The 12,722-nt window shown below is 53.6% G+C and overlaps 1 protein-coding gene and 1 long non-coding RNA gene across 6 annotated transcripts in view; one reads left to right on the top strand and one right to left on the bottom strand.

Annotated features, from left to right (window-relative positions):
• Positions 1 to 10,394, bottom strand: part of ZEB2 (zinc finger E-box binding homeobox 2) — a 111,831-nt gene extending 101,437 nt beyond the window's left edge. For 2 of the 5 annotated variants that reach the window (XM_038182515.2, XM_005011882.6), the window contains exons 1-2: positions 9,981 to 10,123; positions 7,158 to 7,295 (exon numbers count right to left, since the gene is read on the bottom strand). Coding sequence is in view for 3 of the 5 variants with exons in the window: in XM_005011882.6 (XP_005011939.1) it covers positions 7,158 to 7,230 (73 nt within the window). In the remaining 2 variants the exon portion in view is untranslated. Of the gene's footprint in view, positions 1 to 6,975; positions 7,020 to 7,157; positions 7,296 to 7,405; positions 7,776 to 9,980; positions 10,124 to 10,183 lie in introns of those variants that run through there. The other 3 variants (XM_072040394.1, XM_005011884.6, XM_038182516.2) reach the window with 3 other exon arrangements.
• LOC140002871 (uncharacterized) lies at positions 3,804 to 4,789 on the top strand. The gene is made up of 2 exons (XR_011810446.1): positions 3,804 to 4,050; positions 4,552 to 4,789. It is a non-coding gene; the product is annotated as an uncharacterized lncRNA (long non-coding RNA).
• Positions 10,395 to 12,722: the final 2,328 nt, after the last annotated feature.

The raw sequence follows: 12,722 nt of genomic DNA, 5'->3' as shown, positions 1-12,722 counted from the left end.
CTGCATAGGACTTTTTGCATGTTGCAAATAGAGGCAAACAACACGGGAAATTTTGACAGCTCTGCCTGAAAGGGCTTAAATACTTTTCAGTAAGCGGGATCCGGTTATAAATAAACCTTCTCTTGGTGCGAAAAAAGTGGCTCCGACCAAAGACCTCGCCATCTCTTTCCAAGTGGCTTCTGAAAAGCCCAGAAGAGCTGGGGGAGAGCGGGCAGCCGGGGAAATAAAGAGGGGGGGGGTGGTGGGAAAATGGACGTGGACGTGACCACCAGGGAGCCCGGCCACTGAAAGTGCCACGAAGGTCGCCTTCCTGCTCTTCCTCCTCCTCCTCCTCCTCCTCGGTGCCGCTTGCCGGCCGCAGCTCGCTGCTTTTCCCCGACGGGGCGGGCCGGCCAAAGCCGGGGGGGGGAGAAAAACGACGGCCCCGGAGCCCCCCCAGCCGCTGCCCCCCACCCGGAGCCCCCCGGGGAAGAGGTGACACCCCGTTAATTTGGGGAGCCGGCTTTTCCCCCCCTTTCCACAGCCCTCCGGGGGTGGCCCAGCCTGCCTCTCCCCCCCGGCCACCCCTCTGCCCAAGGTCACGGCGAGTAAACAATAATCGTAATTAAACGAAAAGAATAGGCAGCAGTCAAGAGCCGAGAGTACACACACCTGACCCTAACTCTAGCAGGCTGCTCGGAGTAGAATTTGATCCCTCCCTGACACTTTCTACCTCAAGTGTTAGAGCGAGTGGCCATGAATAGTACAGGCATGCCATCTTGTAACACTATCTGCCTGTCAGAGGAGCCAAGGCTGGGTAGAGCAGGATCTATATAAGGCTTGTAACTAGGGGAAGCCCAACAAACAGCTACAAACACCTAAGTTATTTTACTCAGCCTCCACCCTTCTGCTTTTTCCCCCCTCTTCTCACTCTCTTTTTTTTTTCTTTTCATCTTGGCTTTCTGTTGCAGAATGCAAATGTAGCCTGCCGGCGGTGAATGGGCTGAATTGTGATTAAGAAGAAGAAGAGCTCCTTTCTTTGTTCTCCCCTCAGGGGATGTTTACTGGGAGAGACACAGCGGATCAGATATGAAAGGCATTCAGGTCAGCATTGATGTGAGCGAAAGTGAAATCATACCTAAGGCATTCAAAAGACCGCCGTGTCAGGGGTTCAGCTAACGGTGCATCTACTGTGTGTGTCTTCCCTGGTAGGCACAAAAAAATAAAAATAAAAATAAAAAAAAATCTCTCCACAAACAGGCATTTTTTAAAATTACAACAAAAATTATAGAGAGGGGAGGGAAGAAGAAGAAGAAAAAAAAAAAAAAACACAAAACTTTTCCCTCGCTTTACCTCCCCAGGACTTGGGGCTCTTTTCCCTTTCTGGCCCGTGGACGGAGCAGGTCAACTCGTGTTAATTGTGCCGTCGTCATTTTTTAGGGGGAAAGGAGCTCGTCTGAAAGGCGAGCCGTTATTTTTAGGCGGACCTGCATGTGCTGGGTGTGCGCACAGCCTCTCTCCCCGCACGCCTAGGTAGGTGCACACGCATGCACAGATCCGCCTGCATCTGCGAGGCTCAGTTATTCGGGTAGGAAACGCAGGCAGTCGTTCCTCGCCTCCCTCAGAAAGCAGCTTCTGTGCTGAAGGACAGAACAGCATCCAAACAGCACAGCACACCTTAAAAACCGAGCTTTTAGGGACTTTGCAACTCCTAGGAGCACTTTGCTGAAAGCTCGCAGTGTAGAGGACGGCAGCCGCAGCCCTGAGAAGTTGGTACACAGCTATTTGAGTTAAACTGCCTCAAGAAGTCCAGGCATTGTCCTTTCTTTTTTTCATTAAAAATGCTTAATCAAGAAATATTTGGATCTTACTTTTTTATTTTTATTATTTTTTTTTAAGTTTATGCTTCTCGCAGCCTGAATATTCTCTCACTAGACTTTCCAAGCGGTTAGCTGACGCTGTTGGCATAAACAGAGATATGTAAATACACAGGGAAAAAATCGCAAATTACAGCTAAGCATACAAAGAGTTAGGAGGTGGCTGCATTTACAGAGGGTGAAATGAAAATGAAAACCACAAAACATGAAAAAAAAAAAAAAGGAGCTTAAAAAATTAAGGAGCAAGACTGGATGCAGCGTGCAGTAACCATCCCCTCTGTTCTGAATTTGTTTACACCTTCAGAGCCTTAGTTAAAATATCTTGTTTGTCTAATGCTCACATCTGCTTTAATGGTGACGTTTAATTCTGAAATATTTTCAACTAGTGTTTCTGCCTCACAGATTTCTCCCCTTTTTCTCCGTACTCTAAAAAGACAACTAAAGAGCAATCAAAAAGGTGTCTGACTTGGCCATTCAGACAATTGCACCCTTGTGGGAATGCTGGAATGAATGGTACAGTGGACACCCCAGCACTATTGACGTTATAAACATGTAAATGAAACACATTAGGGCAGACAATCAATTGTCTGTGAGCACTGCAAACCTGCACTCCCTTTCTATGTGACAGGCACAAAATAGTGTCTACCTTGGGAAGCCATGGTCTTGGAGAAAAAAGGACAAAGAGTTCTCTTTCACAGAGGAGAAAATGCACCTTAAAAGCACTGGGATAATGCAGATGCCAAAAACTGTTGGGAGGCGAAGAATTTCCTATTTCTTGGAATGAATGTGGGGCTGCTGTAAAAGAATCAGCACCCTGCCTTCCACTCTAAAGGGAGACACACATTTTTCTTGGGCGATATTACCAGCCTGTCCTGAGCCTGCATCTCGGTCTTCCATCTATTCTCCCTACCTTGGGCAGTTGGCTTCGTATCGTTATCAATAATTAACTTGTAACTCTCTCATTTTTTTAAATTTATTTATTTATTTATTTTTAATTTTCATATGTGGCTTTGCCAGGCACCGAATGTATTTTCTCACAGCAGTCAGAGGTTCCCCCAAAACTTTCCTCGCGTGCAATAAGCAGAGCCCAGGGAGCGCAGCACCGTCACGAGTGGCAAGCGACGAAGCGGGCGCTAACCTCCAAATTCCCTGCTTCTCTCCAAACTCCGAATAAAACGAATAGATCAGCCCTGCCACGGAGAGCAGCCTCCTCTGCTCCCTGCCACGGCTCGCTCCGGCCGCCACGGTGCGCGGAGCGGTGCAGCGGGGGATGCGCTGCGCCCTGCCCGCATTTTGCGCCTCGATTTTTAATACCTATCTCCAGGTGCTTCCTTCGACGGAGCGCATTTAATTCCCAGCCGAGGAAGCCGCTCTCCCGAGCAATCTGCTCGCAACGGATTCGCCCCCCCGGCAAGGTGCCGAGGCAAGGCAGCGCTCCCAGGTGCTCTCTCCAGCTTGCGCCACCTGAATGTCGCGACAGGCAGCCTCCCCGCTGCCTCGCCAGTCTCCCCCGGGCTGCCTCCAAACTTCTCCCGGTTGGGAAGGCGAGCCTCGCTTCCCACTCGCTAAAGGCAGCAGCCGGGCTCGTTTTTCTCTTTGGCAAGTGGGAAGTGAAGCGGGTTTCCCCCCTTCCCCACATCCCCTAAAGGAGGCTGGGTGTCTTTTGGGGAAAGGCTCCGGGCACTGTGACCGCGGCCGCTCGGCTGCTGCGGGCTCTGCTCGGCTCAGACGCCCTGAAAGCATTGAACTTTCTCCCTTTTCTTTGCAACTGGAAGCGAGATGGCAAAGGAATCAAAGGGAGCTGTTTACTGAAACTTTGGAGTAAATTAGCTCCAACTTTCCCCCCTCCCCCTTTCCCCTCCTTCCAGGGGATTTTAATTTTTTTTTTTGAGGGGGGGTCAGGGGAAAAAAATACACTGGCCTAAGGAGGAGAGGGGCAGGGCAGAGCAGGGCAGGGCAGGGAGCAGGGACCCCGCCGCCCCTCTCCGCGCATCCCCGCGCATCCCCGCGCCGCTGCCTGCGCACCCCCGCCTCCGCGGGGCGCCCGTGCGGAGCGGGGCGGAAAGGGGGCTCGCTGCCCTCTCCTCCTCCTCCTCCTCCTCCTCCTCCACCATCTCCCTCCTCCTCCTCCTCCTCCTCCGCCTCCTCCTCCTCCTGCTCCGCCGCCACTTCTCCCGAGTGAAAGTGCCGCGAAGTGAGTCAGGCGCCGGGAATCATCTGACCCAACTTCCCGGGGCGCCGCCGCATTCCTGGGCTGCCTCCCCCGGCCCCCCCTCAACCCCAAATCCCCCCCACCCCACTTATAGGGTCCCCTCCTTTCCCCCCCACCTCCATTCCCGGGAGGGGGGGGGGGAGGGGGCGCCGTCCTGCCCAGCCGCCCCCCCCCCCAGGCTCTCAGCCCCCAACCGTGCCGTTATCTCGCCCCCCCTGGGCTCCTCCCCGGCTTTCCCCCCCGCTCGGCGCCGCGATCGCAGCCGGCCCCGTTATCTGAGCCGAGCCGAGCTGAGCCGAGCCCTGCCCAGCCCCGCACACGCCGCCGGGCGCGCACCCGGAGCGGCGGCTGGGCGATCCCGCGGGGTCCCCCCCCTGCAATTCGGGGCCGACTTCACTCACGCCACTCCGGCTTCCTCGATGGCCATCTACTTTGGGTGGCTTATTTATTTGTTTATTTATTTCCCGTGTTTTTAATTTTTAGTTTGGTCCTGCCGCGTTTCATAAGGAATTTCTGTCTGATTTCGATAAGCATCACCGTTTCTAGTGTTATCAGCAAAGACACAAGCTCAGAAGTGACATCTTTTCCACGAATCCAGGAAAGAAGCAAAAATCCACTCAGTCCAGATAAATCCTGGGCAATTCCCAACGGGAAAGGCACTGGATACGTGCTTGTCGAGAAAGAGAAAATGAAAAGAAAAAAAAAAAAAAAAAAAAAAGAACCCAACACCAAAACCACCAAAACCCAACACCACCACCACCAAAACCCACCCTCGCTCGTCTACCTGCTTCTCAAAACCAGGACATTTCTCACTCGGAAATGAATGAGAGAACCAAATTCTGGGGCACAAAGAGAAGAAAAGAGGGGACAGGCAGAGAGTGGAGCCTTTCCCCCCTGCCCTGGCCAGAGCAAGAGGCTGCCGGCGCACAAGTTAGACCTTCGCGCAGCCAGCGCGCACACTTGAGCTGAAGTTTGCGGGCTCTTTCGGTGGTTACCTTCCAAAATCGCAATTCAACTTGCGGCTCCCGAGCCGGGGGCGGCTTCCCAAGTTAGAGCACTTGGGGTGAAAAGCCCCGAGGCGAAGGGAGGCAGGAGCCTGTGCCACCCCGGGCCGCGCGTCCTCCCCAAGCCCTGCGCGCAAGGGCAGGGGGCAGGGGCTGCGGCGGGGTGCCCTACCCAAACGCGGGCACCCGGCCCTTTTATTTCTGTTTCTCCACTCGGATCGGGGGGAGAAAATATTAGACACACGGGCGCATCCCTCAGCACGGAGCATGTGATGGGTTTAACACGCTAAACTAATAAGCTTGTGTTAAAAGGCGAGGAGGCGAAAGCAGAAGAATAAACCCCCCTCAAACACTCAGAATATTCTTTCCTGCAAAAGAGCACTTCTGGATGCGTTGCTTTAAATCTCATTCTCTTTTTCTCTCAAAAATGACTGTTTAACATAAGAAAAAAGGCTACTTGACACAAAGCTTTTGTTATCCAGTTGATCAGCAACGTGCTTTAGATACTTGTAAGGGGAAAAAAGCCCCACAACAGACATTGATTTTAGAAAATCAATAACCAACATTTAATAAAAAGAACAGAGGAAACACAAGAGAGGAGAGGGAAACATTACGTGTAATTTTAATGTCTACTAAATTACCCAGAGATGAGGGGAAGGGGAGGTCTCCTCTGTGAGGACCACCTTAAATAATGACAGACACAAGAGTAAAGGGTGGTGGTGGAGGGGGAGAGACTTTAAAAAAAGATAACAAGGAACGGATCCTTGGGAAGCTGCTCGGAATATATTATTTTAGTTGGGGTTTTTTGTAATACTAAGCCAAGCAAATAGATCAAAGACAACACAAAGGGAAAAGCCAGTGTAACACAGCGAACAGTTTCTGACTAAAATTCCTCTATCACTCCCCCATATGGCTCGACGCCTCCACCACAACAAGAAAAAGACACACACACACGCACACACACACACACACACACACACACGCACACACTCACAACCTAGAGAGAGAGAGAGGGAAGGGGAGGGGGGGAAGGATCATTTGTTTCTAATCAACATTCTCTCCTCTTTGTTTTTTCTTTCTTTTTTTTTTTTTTTGTTATTGTTGTCGTGTCCCCCCCCCCCCCTTTTCCCACCCCCACCTCCACCTCTCCACTTAAAAGAAGTAGCCGAGCCCTAAGCGAGCGGGTTCAGGTTCGCACAAAACATCTTCCTTTCCCCCGGCTCCTCGGCGGGGAGGAAAGTTGTTGCGAGCGGGGCCGGCCCGGCCGTGCGAGGGGCTGCGGGAGGGGGGCAGCGGCTGTCGGCCGGGTGGGGGGGGGGGAGAAAGGGAAAAAAAAAAAAAACCAACGGGGAGGCACTCGGGGAGGCACGCACACACAGCCCCGCACCCGTGCCAGCCTCCCGAGGGGGGCTCGGAGCGGAGCACCGCGTCCCAGCGCCCCCCCTGCCCCCCGCAGCCTCCGGGGCCGGGGGGCGAGGGCGAGCGTGGCCCGGAGGCCCCCCCCCTGACCTCGTGGGGCCGGTTCCCGGTTCCCGGGGAGGAAGTTTCCTTGCGGAGCCTCCGCCGAGTCCGAGCGAGAGGCGCTGCCCGGTGCCGGCGCGCCCCGGGGTTCTCACGGTGCCGGCTTTTTCCCAGGGCCGGCGGCTCCCCGGCCGCCCCCCTGCGCACCTCTCCGCGCCCCCTCCGCTCCCCTCGGCCCCCCTCCGCTCCTCTCCGCTCCTCTCGGCGCCCCCCCGGCCCCTCCAGCCCCCGGCCGCCGCCTCCCCTCCGCCGCGGGGCAGGGGCGCGCCCGCTCCGCGCCCGCGCAACAAACTTTGGGGCGCGGCGGGGGCGCGCTGCGCGCCCCCCTGGCCCCCTCCTGGAGCACCCCGCTGCCTCCCCGAGTGTCCCCCCCCAGCATCACCGGAGCACCGCAGCCTCCGCGGCCGCGCAGCCTCCGCGGGACGCCCCGCTCCGGGCTCCGCCGCTGCCTCCCCGCTTTGCGCCGGGTCCCCCCCCTTCGCCTTCCAGCCCCCCCCTCACCACCACCACCCCCCCCGGGGCTTCTCCGCCCGGCCGGAAAAGTTTGCTCGGGGGGCTGCTTACCGTTTTTCCTCCGGGGGTTGGCTTGTTTTCGCCTCTTACACCTGGGGCCATCCGCCATGATCTGCTGCTTCATTGATAAGAGTGGATCAGATGGCAGTTCGCATGGACTCGACTCCCTGATTCAGCAGCACGCAGACTCTATGTAACAACCAAACACAGCAACAATGTGGGCATTGGTATATCCCATTTAAACGCAGGGCGCCAACGGGGACCCGAATTTGCACCCGCAAAAGAACCCATCCACGCACACGGCGAGGCTTGCCGTGCCGGGGGAGGTGGGACGCAGACGGAGCGGGCTCCCCCCTCGCTCCCCAGCCGGGCAGATTGCCTTCTTGCTCCTCTCTTTCTTTCTTTCTCTTTCTTTCTGTTTTTTTTTTTTTTTTTTTTTTTTTTTTTTTCGCTTTCTTTTTTTTCGCTCTCTTTCTTTTTGGTGCGTGCCCCTGCGTGCGGGTGTGCGTGTGCGTGTGGCTCCCGCTCGCTCCCGGGGTGCGTGTGCGCGCGTGTGCGGGTGCGTGTGTGTGTGTGTGTGTGTGTGTGTGTGTGTGTGTTGCACCAGCAAAGCAGATCAGAGAGAGCCCAGAATTACATCTCAAATGAGTCATAACTCATGACCGTATATGAGGAGAAGCACAGCTTTTACAGTAGGCTGCCTGACTCAATGCTAGGCGGACCGTTTCCTCCTAAAAGTACTTTAATTTGACATTAGGACTTGTTTGCGCACGAAATGCTAGCCTTCTTTGCTGCTGCCCCTGCCTTCATTTTCTTTATTTTATTTTTATTTTTTATTTTTTGCCAGAGTGGACCCCGGCGAAGTGATAAGAGCGGAGGGAAACATGGCTCTCCCCTGCCCTTTTGGGGTAAAGCACAGAGCGGAGACCTCCCCCTCCCCCTAACAATGAGCGGGGTAATTATAAACCTCTGTCACCTTTTTAGTCAGTTTGACAATATTCAGGGTTTCCCCTGCCCCTTACTTAAACAAAGCTTCAGAGTGTCATTTTTTTTTTCTCTTTCCCCAGAAAAGAAACAGAAATCAAAACTACCGCTGTCAGAGTTTTCAGGCTCTCAGGCTGGGTGTGTGTGTTTTAACTTGTAAACTTTGGGACCTACTGTGCGTACCCGGCTGTGCAGGAGCCTCTATCTGTCACTGGAGCCTTTGCTTTGCTGCAAGAACGCTCCTGAAACTCAGTCCACCTCGAGGAAGATGCTGTAGCTTTAAAGATGCTTTGACTTGAGGATTAGTTTAAACAGGGGGCTATAAAAGATGTAACAGATGCAAACTGTAAAACAAGGGCAATTAACCCTTGCTCTCCTGAGCAGGATTCCCCCTCCTCGCCTTCGCATCTATTGTCTTCCCCTGCACTGGGAGTTTTGTACAAAACGTAGAAAAATAAAATAAAATAAATGATTACCTGCCTCACCATTTTTTTTTTCCCCAGCAAAGTGGGCTTTTCTATTTATTATTATTCCCTGTGTCTTTTGACTTTGCTGGAGCTTCACACCAGGACTGAGCAGGGAAGTGTGTTGCTGCTAGGTCTTTTATTCCGCCTGAACTCTCTGTTCAGACCTTTGCGGTTATAAAACCTGCCTGGCTAAAAAAATCCCCGAGCAGGTAAGAGGATGGGAATATTGAGAGTGTGTGTGTGCGGGGTCAGCATGTTTACTCACACTCTCCTGCCTGGGATTGCGCCTGGGCAGGGAGGATTGCGAGCTCTCTGGATGTGGATGCATGCGGCCGAGGAAGGGAGAGGCTGAGAAATGCGCCAGAAAGTTTAAGATTTGCCAGTTTTTCCCGATTCTGGAGTGGGCAAGGCTGGCATCACCGGGGCAGGTCTGACACGGGATGCAGCAGAGTGGGGAGGACAGGAGCCGAGGCGAGCGAGGCTCTGAGCCTTCCTCGGCGAGTGGCGTTTTCATGCAAAACGCCCAATGGAGAATTGTTTTAAATGCATTTCGCTATCTCCCCTGCTCTTCAGCCTCCCCCCAAAAGTTGTCAATAATTTGAAACCTGCAGATCTCGGCAACACTTTTCTTCCCAGACAACTGGCTAGCATTTTTTTTTTTTAATATATATTTTTTTTCGCTTTTTGGTAAACGACTTTTAAGTTCCAGTCAGTACTTTCACTTCTTGCTTTAGGATCCCAGAAGCTAAGGTGTTACTTCACCCAGCTTCGCAAAATAAAATAAAGAAATGAAACTAAGTAAGCAGACAAAACAGCAAACTTTCTGGTTGGGGAAACACATCCTCGCCGGGAGCCCTGCCCCGGGCTGGGGCTCCAGCGGTGCCCGGCCGCGCCGGCTCGGCGTTACCATTAACAGGTACCTGCAAAGTTTGGGGCTCCGGAGGGAACCCTACAAGCAAAAAAGAGCAGGAGGTGGCCGGGTGGCTTTTATTTTAAATCCCCAGCCTTTGATTTCGCCTTTTTGCGGGAGGACGAGGTGCCTCCCCGGCGCTAAAACTTTGGCTGCTGCGGTGCGCAAGGCGCCTCCCGTACCTGGTGACAGGTAGCGGGGGGGCAGCCCCCAGCGCCCCGACCCCGCTCGCCCCTTCCCGGAGCAGGAGCCCGAGTGACTTCGGGTTTCGGTTAAAAAAAAAAAAAAAAAAAAAAAAAAAAAAAAAGGAGATTTTCGCCCCAAGTCTGAGCAAAGCAGGGAGAAGCCAGCATGCTTAAAAAAAAATAAAAATAAAATTAAAAAAAAAAAAAATCAAACGCTATCGAAATTAAAGAAGCCCGCTGGAGCGCGAGGTGGTGGGAGGAAAAAGAAGGGGAGGAAAAAAAAAAAAAAAAAAAAAAGAAGGAAAACGGAATTAAATTCCCAACCTACCTGCGAAGTCTTGGTTGTAGTTTTGGCCAGAAATGGTGAGAAGCAAAAGCATGAAGAAGCCGCGAAGTGGAGGAGAAAAGGTGAAGGGAGATGCAGCTCCTGGAGAAATTGTAAAAAGCCTTGCAAAGAGTTGTCGGAAGGACCGTTATTCCTGCTGGGCAGGTTAGGACTGATCTCTTTCTGCCACTCCAGGAAACACAAACCTGGGGACGGACTGACGTGTTACGCCTCTTCTAATGACATTTTTTTCTTTTTCTTTTCTGTAGGAGCGAGAGGAGAGACCCTGAAACACACGCCACCTATCTTTGTGGGGAGGGATAATTGAAGAGCACCAAACGTGAGCATCATGTGGAAACGTGATCGCCAAGTTTCTCTCTGGGAAAGGATCTGGGATAGATTATACCTTGAAGTCTCCGCGAAGGGCTTTAGCGGCACAAATGCAATTCCACCTCCTCCCGCCCGCCCCCCGCCCCGCGCCCGCCCCCCGCCCCGCTCCGCGCCGCTCCGCGCCCCGCGGCCCCCCCGCAGCCCCTGCCCCGCGGGGGGATGCGGCCTCGGGCCCCCCCGGCTGCAGCCTCTGCCCCCCTCCAATTTGGGGTGCATCCCCTGACCCCCCCGGGGTGCGTCCTTTAACCCCCAGGGTTCATCCTTTACCCCCCCGGGGTTTATCCTTTCCCCCCTAGGGGTGCATCTTTACCCCCCAGGGGTGCATTTCCCCCCCCCAGGCTGCATCCCCCCACCCCCCCGCGGTGCATCCCTATCCCCCCCATGCCTCTTCCCCCCCTGCGACCCCCCCAGGGTATAACCCCCCCTCCCCAGCCCCCCCTTCATATGGGATCCTCCTCCCCCAGGCAAGATGTGTGCCGGATCCCCCCCCCCCAACCGCAGCAGGATCCTGCCGGATCCCTGCCCTCAGGCTGGATCCCTGCCGCCCCCCCCGGCGGGATCCCCCCCGCCGGATCCCGCCCCCCCCCCCCCCCCCGCGGGATCCCCCCCCCGCCTCGGCCGCCCCGGGAGCCGCCGGGGGCCGCATCCTGCCCCGCTGCGCTCCCGCAGCTCCCGCAGCTTGCGGAGGGCCAAAACTTACCCTAACGCAACGCCTAGAAACTAAACTCTGTGCGGGCACCGCAAACGAGCTCCTGGCTGCCTCCCGCTCGTTTTGCTGCTGTTTTATTTTTATCTTCACGCGTTTCTTTGGGGGCATTTTTATTATTATTATTATTTTTTTTTTTTTTCCCTCTCTTTCATTTCATTTCAGCACTCGTCCAGGTTATTTGAATAGTCAGCTAAATCTGATGAAAAAAAAAATAATAAAAAAACAACACAACAACCGTGCTGAGATCTTACAGTCGCTCTGTTTTGTTCACAGATAGGGAGCAGGGGGGAGCTGGGCGCTTTTTCCTGCCCCTGCCCTGCCCGGGGCTGGCTGCACGGCAGGCAGCTCGGGCGAGCAACGCGTGGTACCGAACTTCGCGGAGGTTACAAGTTTTTCACCTTTGCAAAGTATTAAAATTAAAATAAAATTGCATCTAGAAAAAAAAAAAAAAAAGAGAGAGAGAGAGAAAAAAAAAAAAAAGAGAAGAAGCCCAGACTCCACCTTTGCACTGAAGGGATTGGTTATGCAAATATGGAAGGGGTTTCCTGGCAAATACAGCTTTCTACTGTATGGTTAATTAAATCATCACTCAAAAGCCTTCCAATGTGACGCTTCTGTCGTAATCCAATCAGGTTACGTAGGTCCTAAACAAGAAAGATATTTTCCACATCTGGAAGTCAGCAATTTAGCAAGTACTGCACATTATTAACCAATTCAGAGCCCACTTCCCAGGGGGATTTTTTTTTGAAGTTTAAGTGTTCTTAACCAATGCTCTGCTGTTTTGTTAATCAAAAAGCTGGTTTACACTGCACGTAATTGAGAACTAATACAGAAGTAAGTCAGGCAGCCCAGGCTGGGGATGCTGAGCGAGGCGGTTTAGTGCAAAGGGGCTGCTATGGCTGAGCCTCAGCCGCTCCTGCCCGGCTCCCAGCACAACCCGCAGCCGCTTCTCCCTCTAAAAGGGCTTGAAATGCTCTCCGTGCAAAGATAAACTTCACGTCTTTCCTACTTGCGTGATCCTTTCTGAAGGTAACCGTGGAGCTGCCCAAAGGGCTGTATTAGGGAGCTGCGGAACAATTTCCCTGCTTTGACAGAGTTAAATCTATTACAGCACTTTTTTTTTTTTTTCTTTTTTTTTCCCTCCCTCCTGAAGAAAACTGAAACAAATGGTACACTGATCCGACACTATACTTTTACTTACATTAAGCTAAGATAAACTGCTCTTGAACTGTGCATTGAATGTGTGCCTACAGCAAGAGCAGGAACGCGAGCAATAGTCACTAGCAATTGCACTCAAAAATGCTGCTGATCAGAGGACACCTTTCTGATGATTAAACACTGCAAAGGACGGCGGGGGTCCCCCAAGCCCCCCAACAGCAGCTCATCCTCTCCAGCGCGATGCGATTGCTATTTTTCACCTCCTCCCCGAACCTAACCCTGCGAGCTCCAGGCAGGCGTCGGTGCCCCGGTGTGATCCGGGTCTGGGGGAGAGGGGAGAGGCAGGGCGGGGGGCTGCCTCCGGGGGGTCTCAGCACAGCCCAAGGGGGGTCCGAGGCTCCCCACAGCCCCTCGCTGCCTGTCCCCCGGCCGCAGGTCCCTGCGCGGCAGGAGGAACGGGGGAAAAAGGCTGCGCCGACGGCTGCGCC

This window comes from Anas platyrhynchos, chromosome 7 (genome assembly GCF_047663525.1).
Source record: "Anas platyrhynchos isolate ZD024472 breed Pekin duck chromosome 7, IASCAAS_PekinDuck_T2T, whole genome shotgun sequence".
Taxonomy (NCBI): domain Eukaryota; kingdom Metazoa; phylum Chordata; class Aves; order Anseriformes; family Anatidae; genus Anas; species Anas platyrhynchos.
This window is presented reverse-complemented; position numbering and strand designations above follow the sequence as displayed.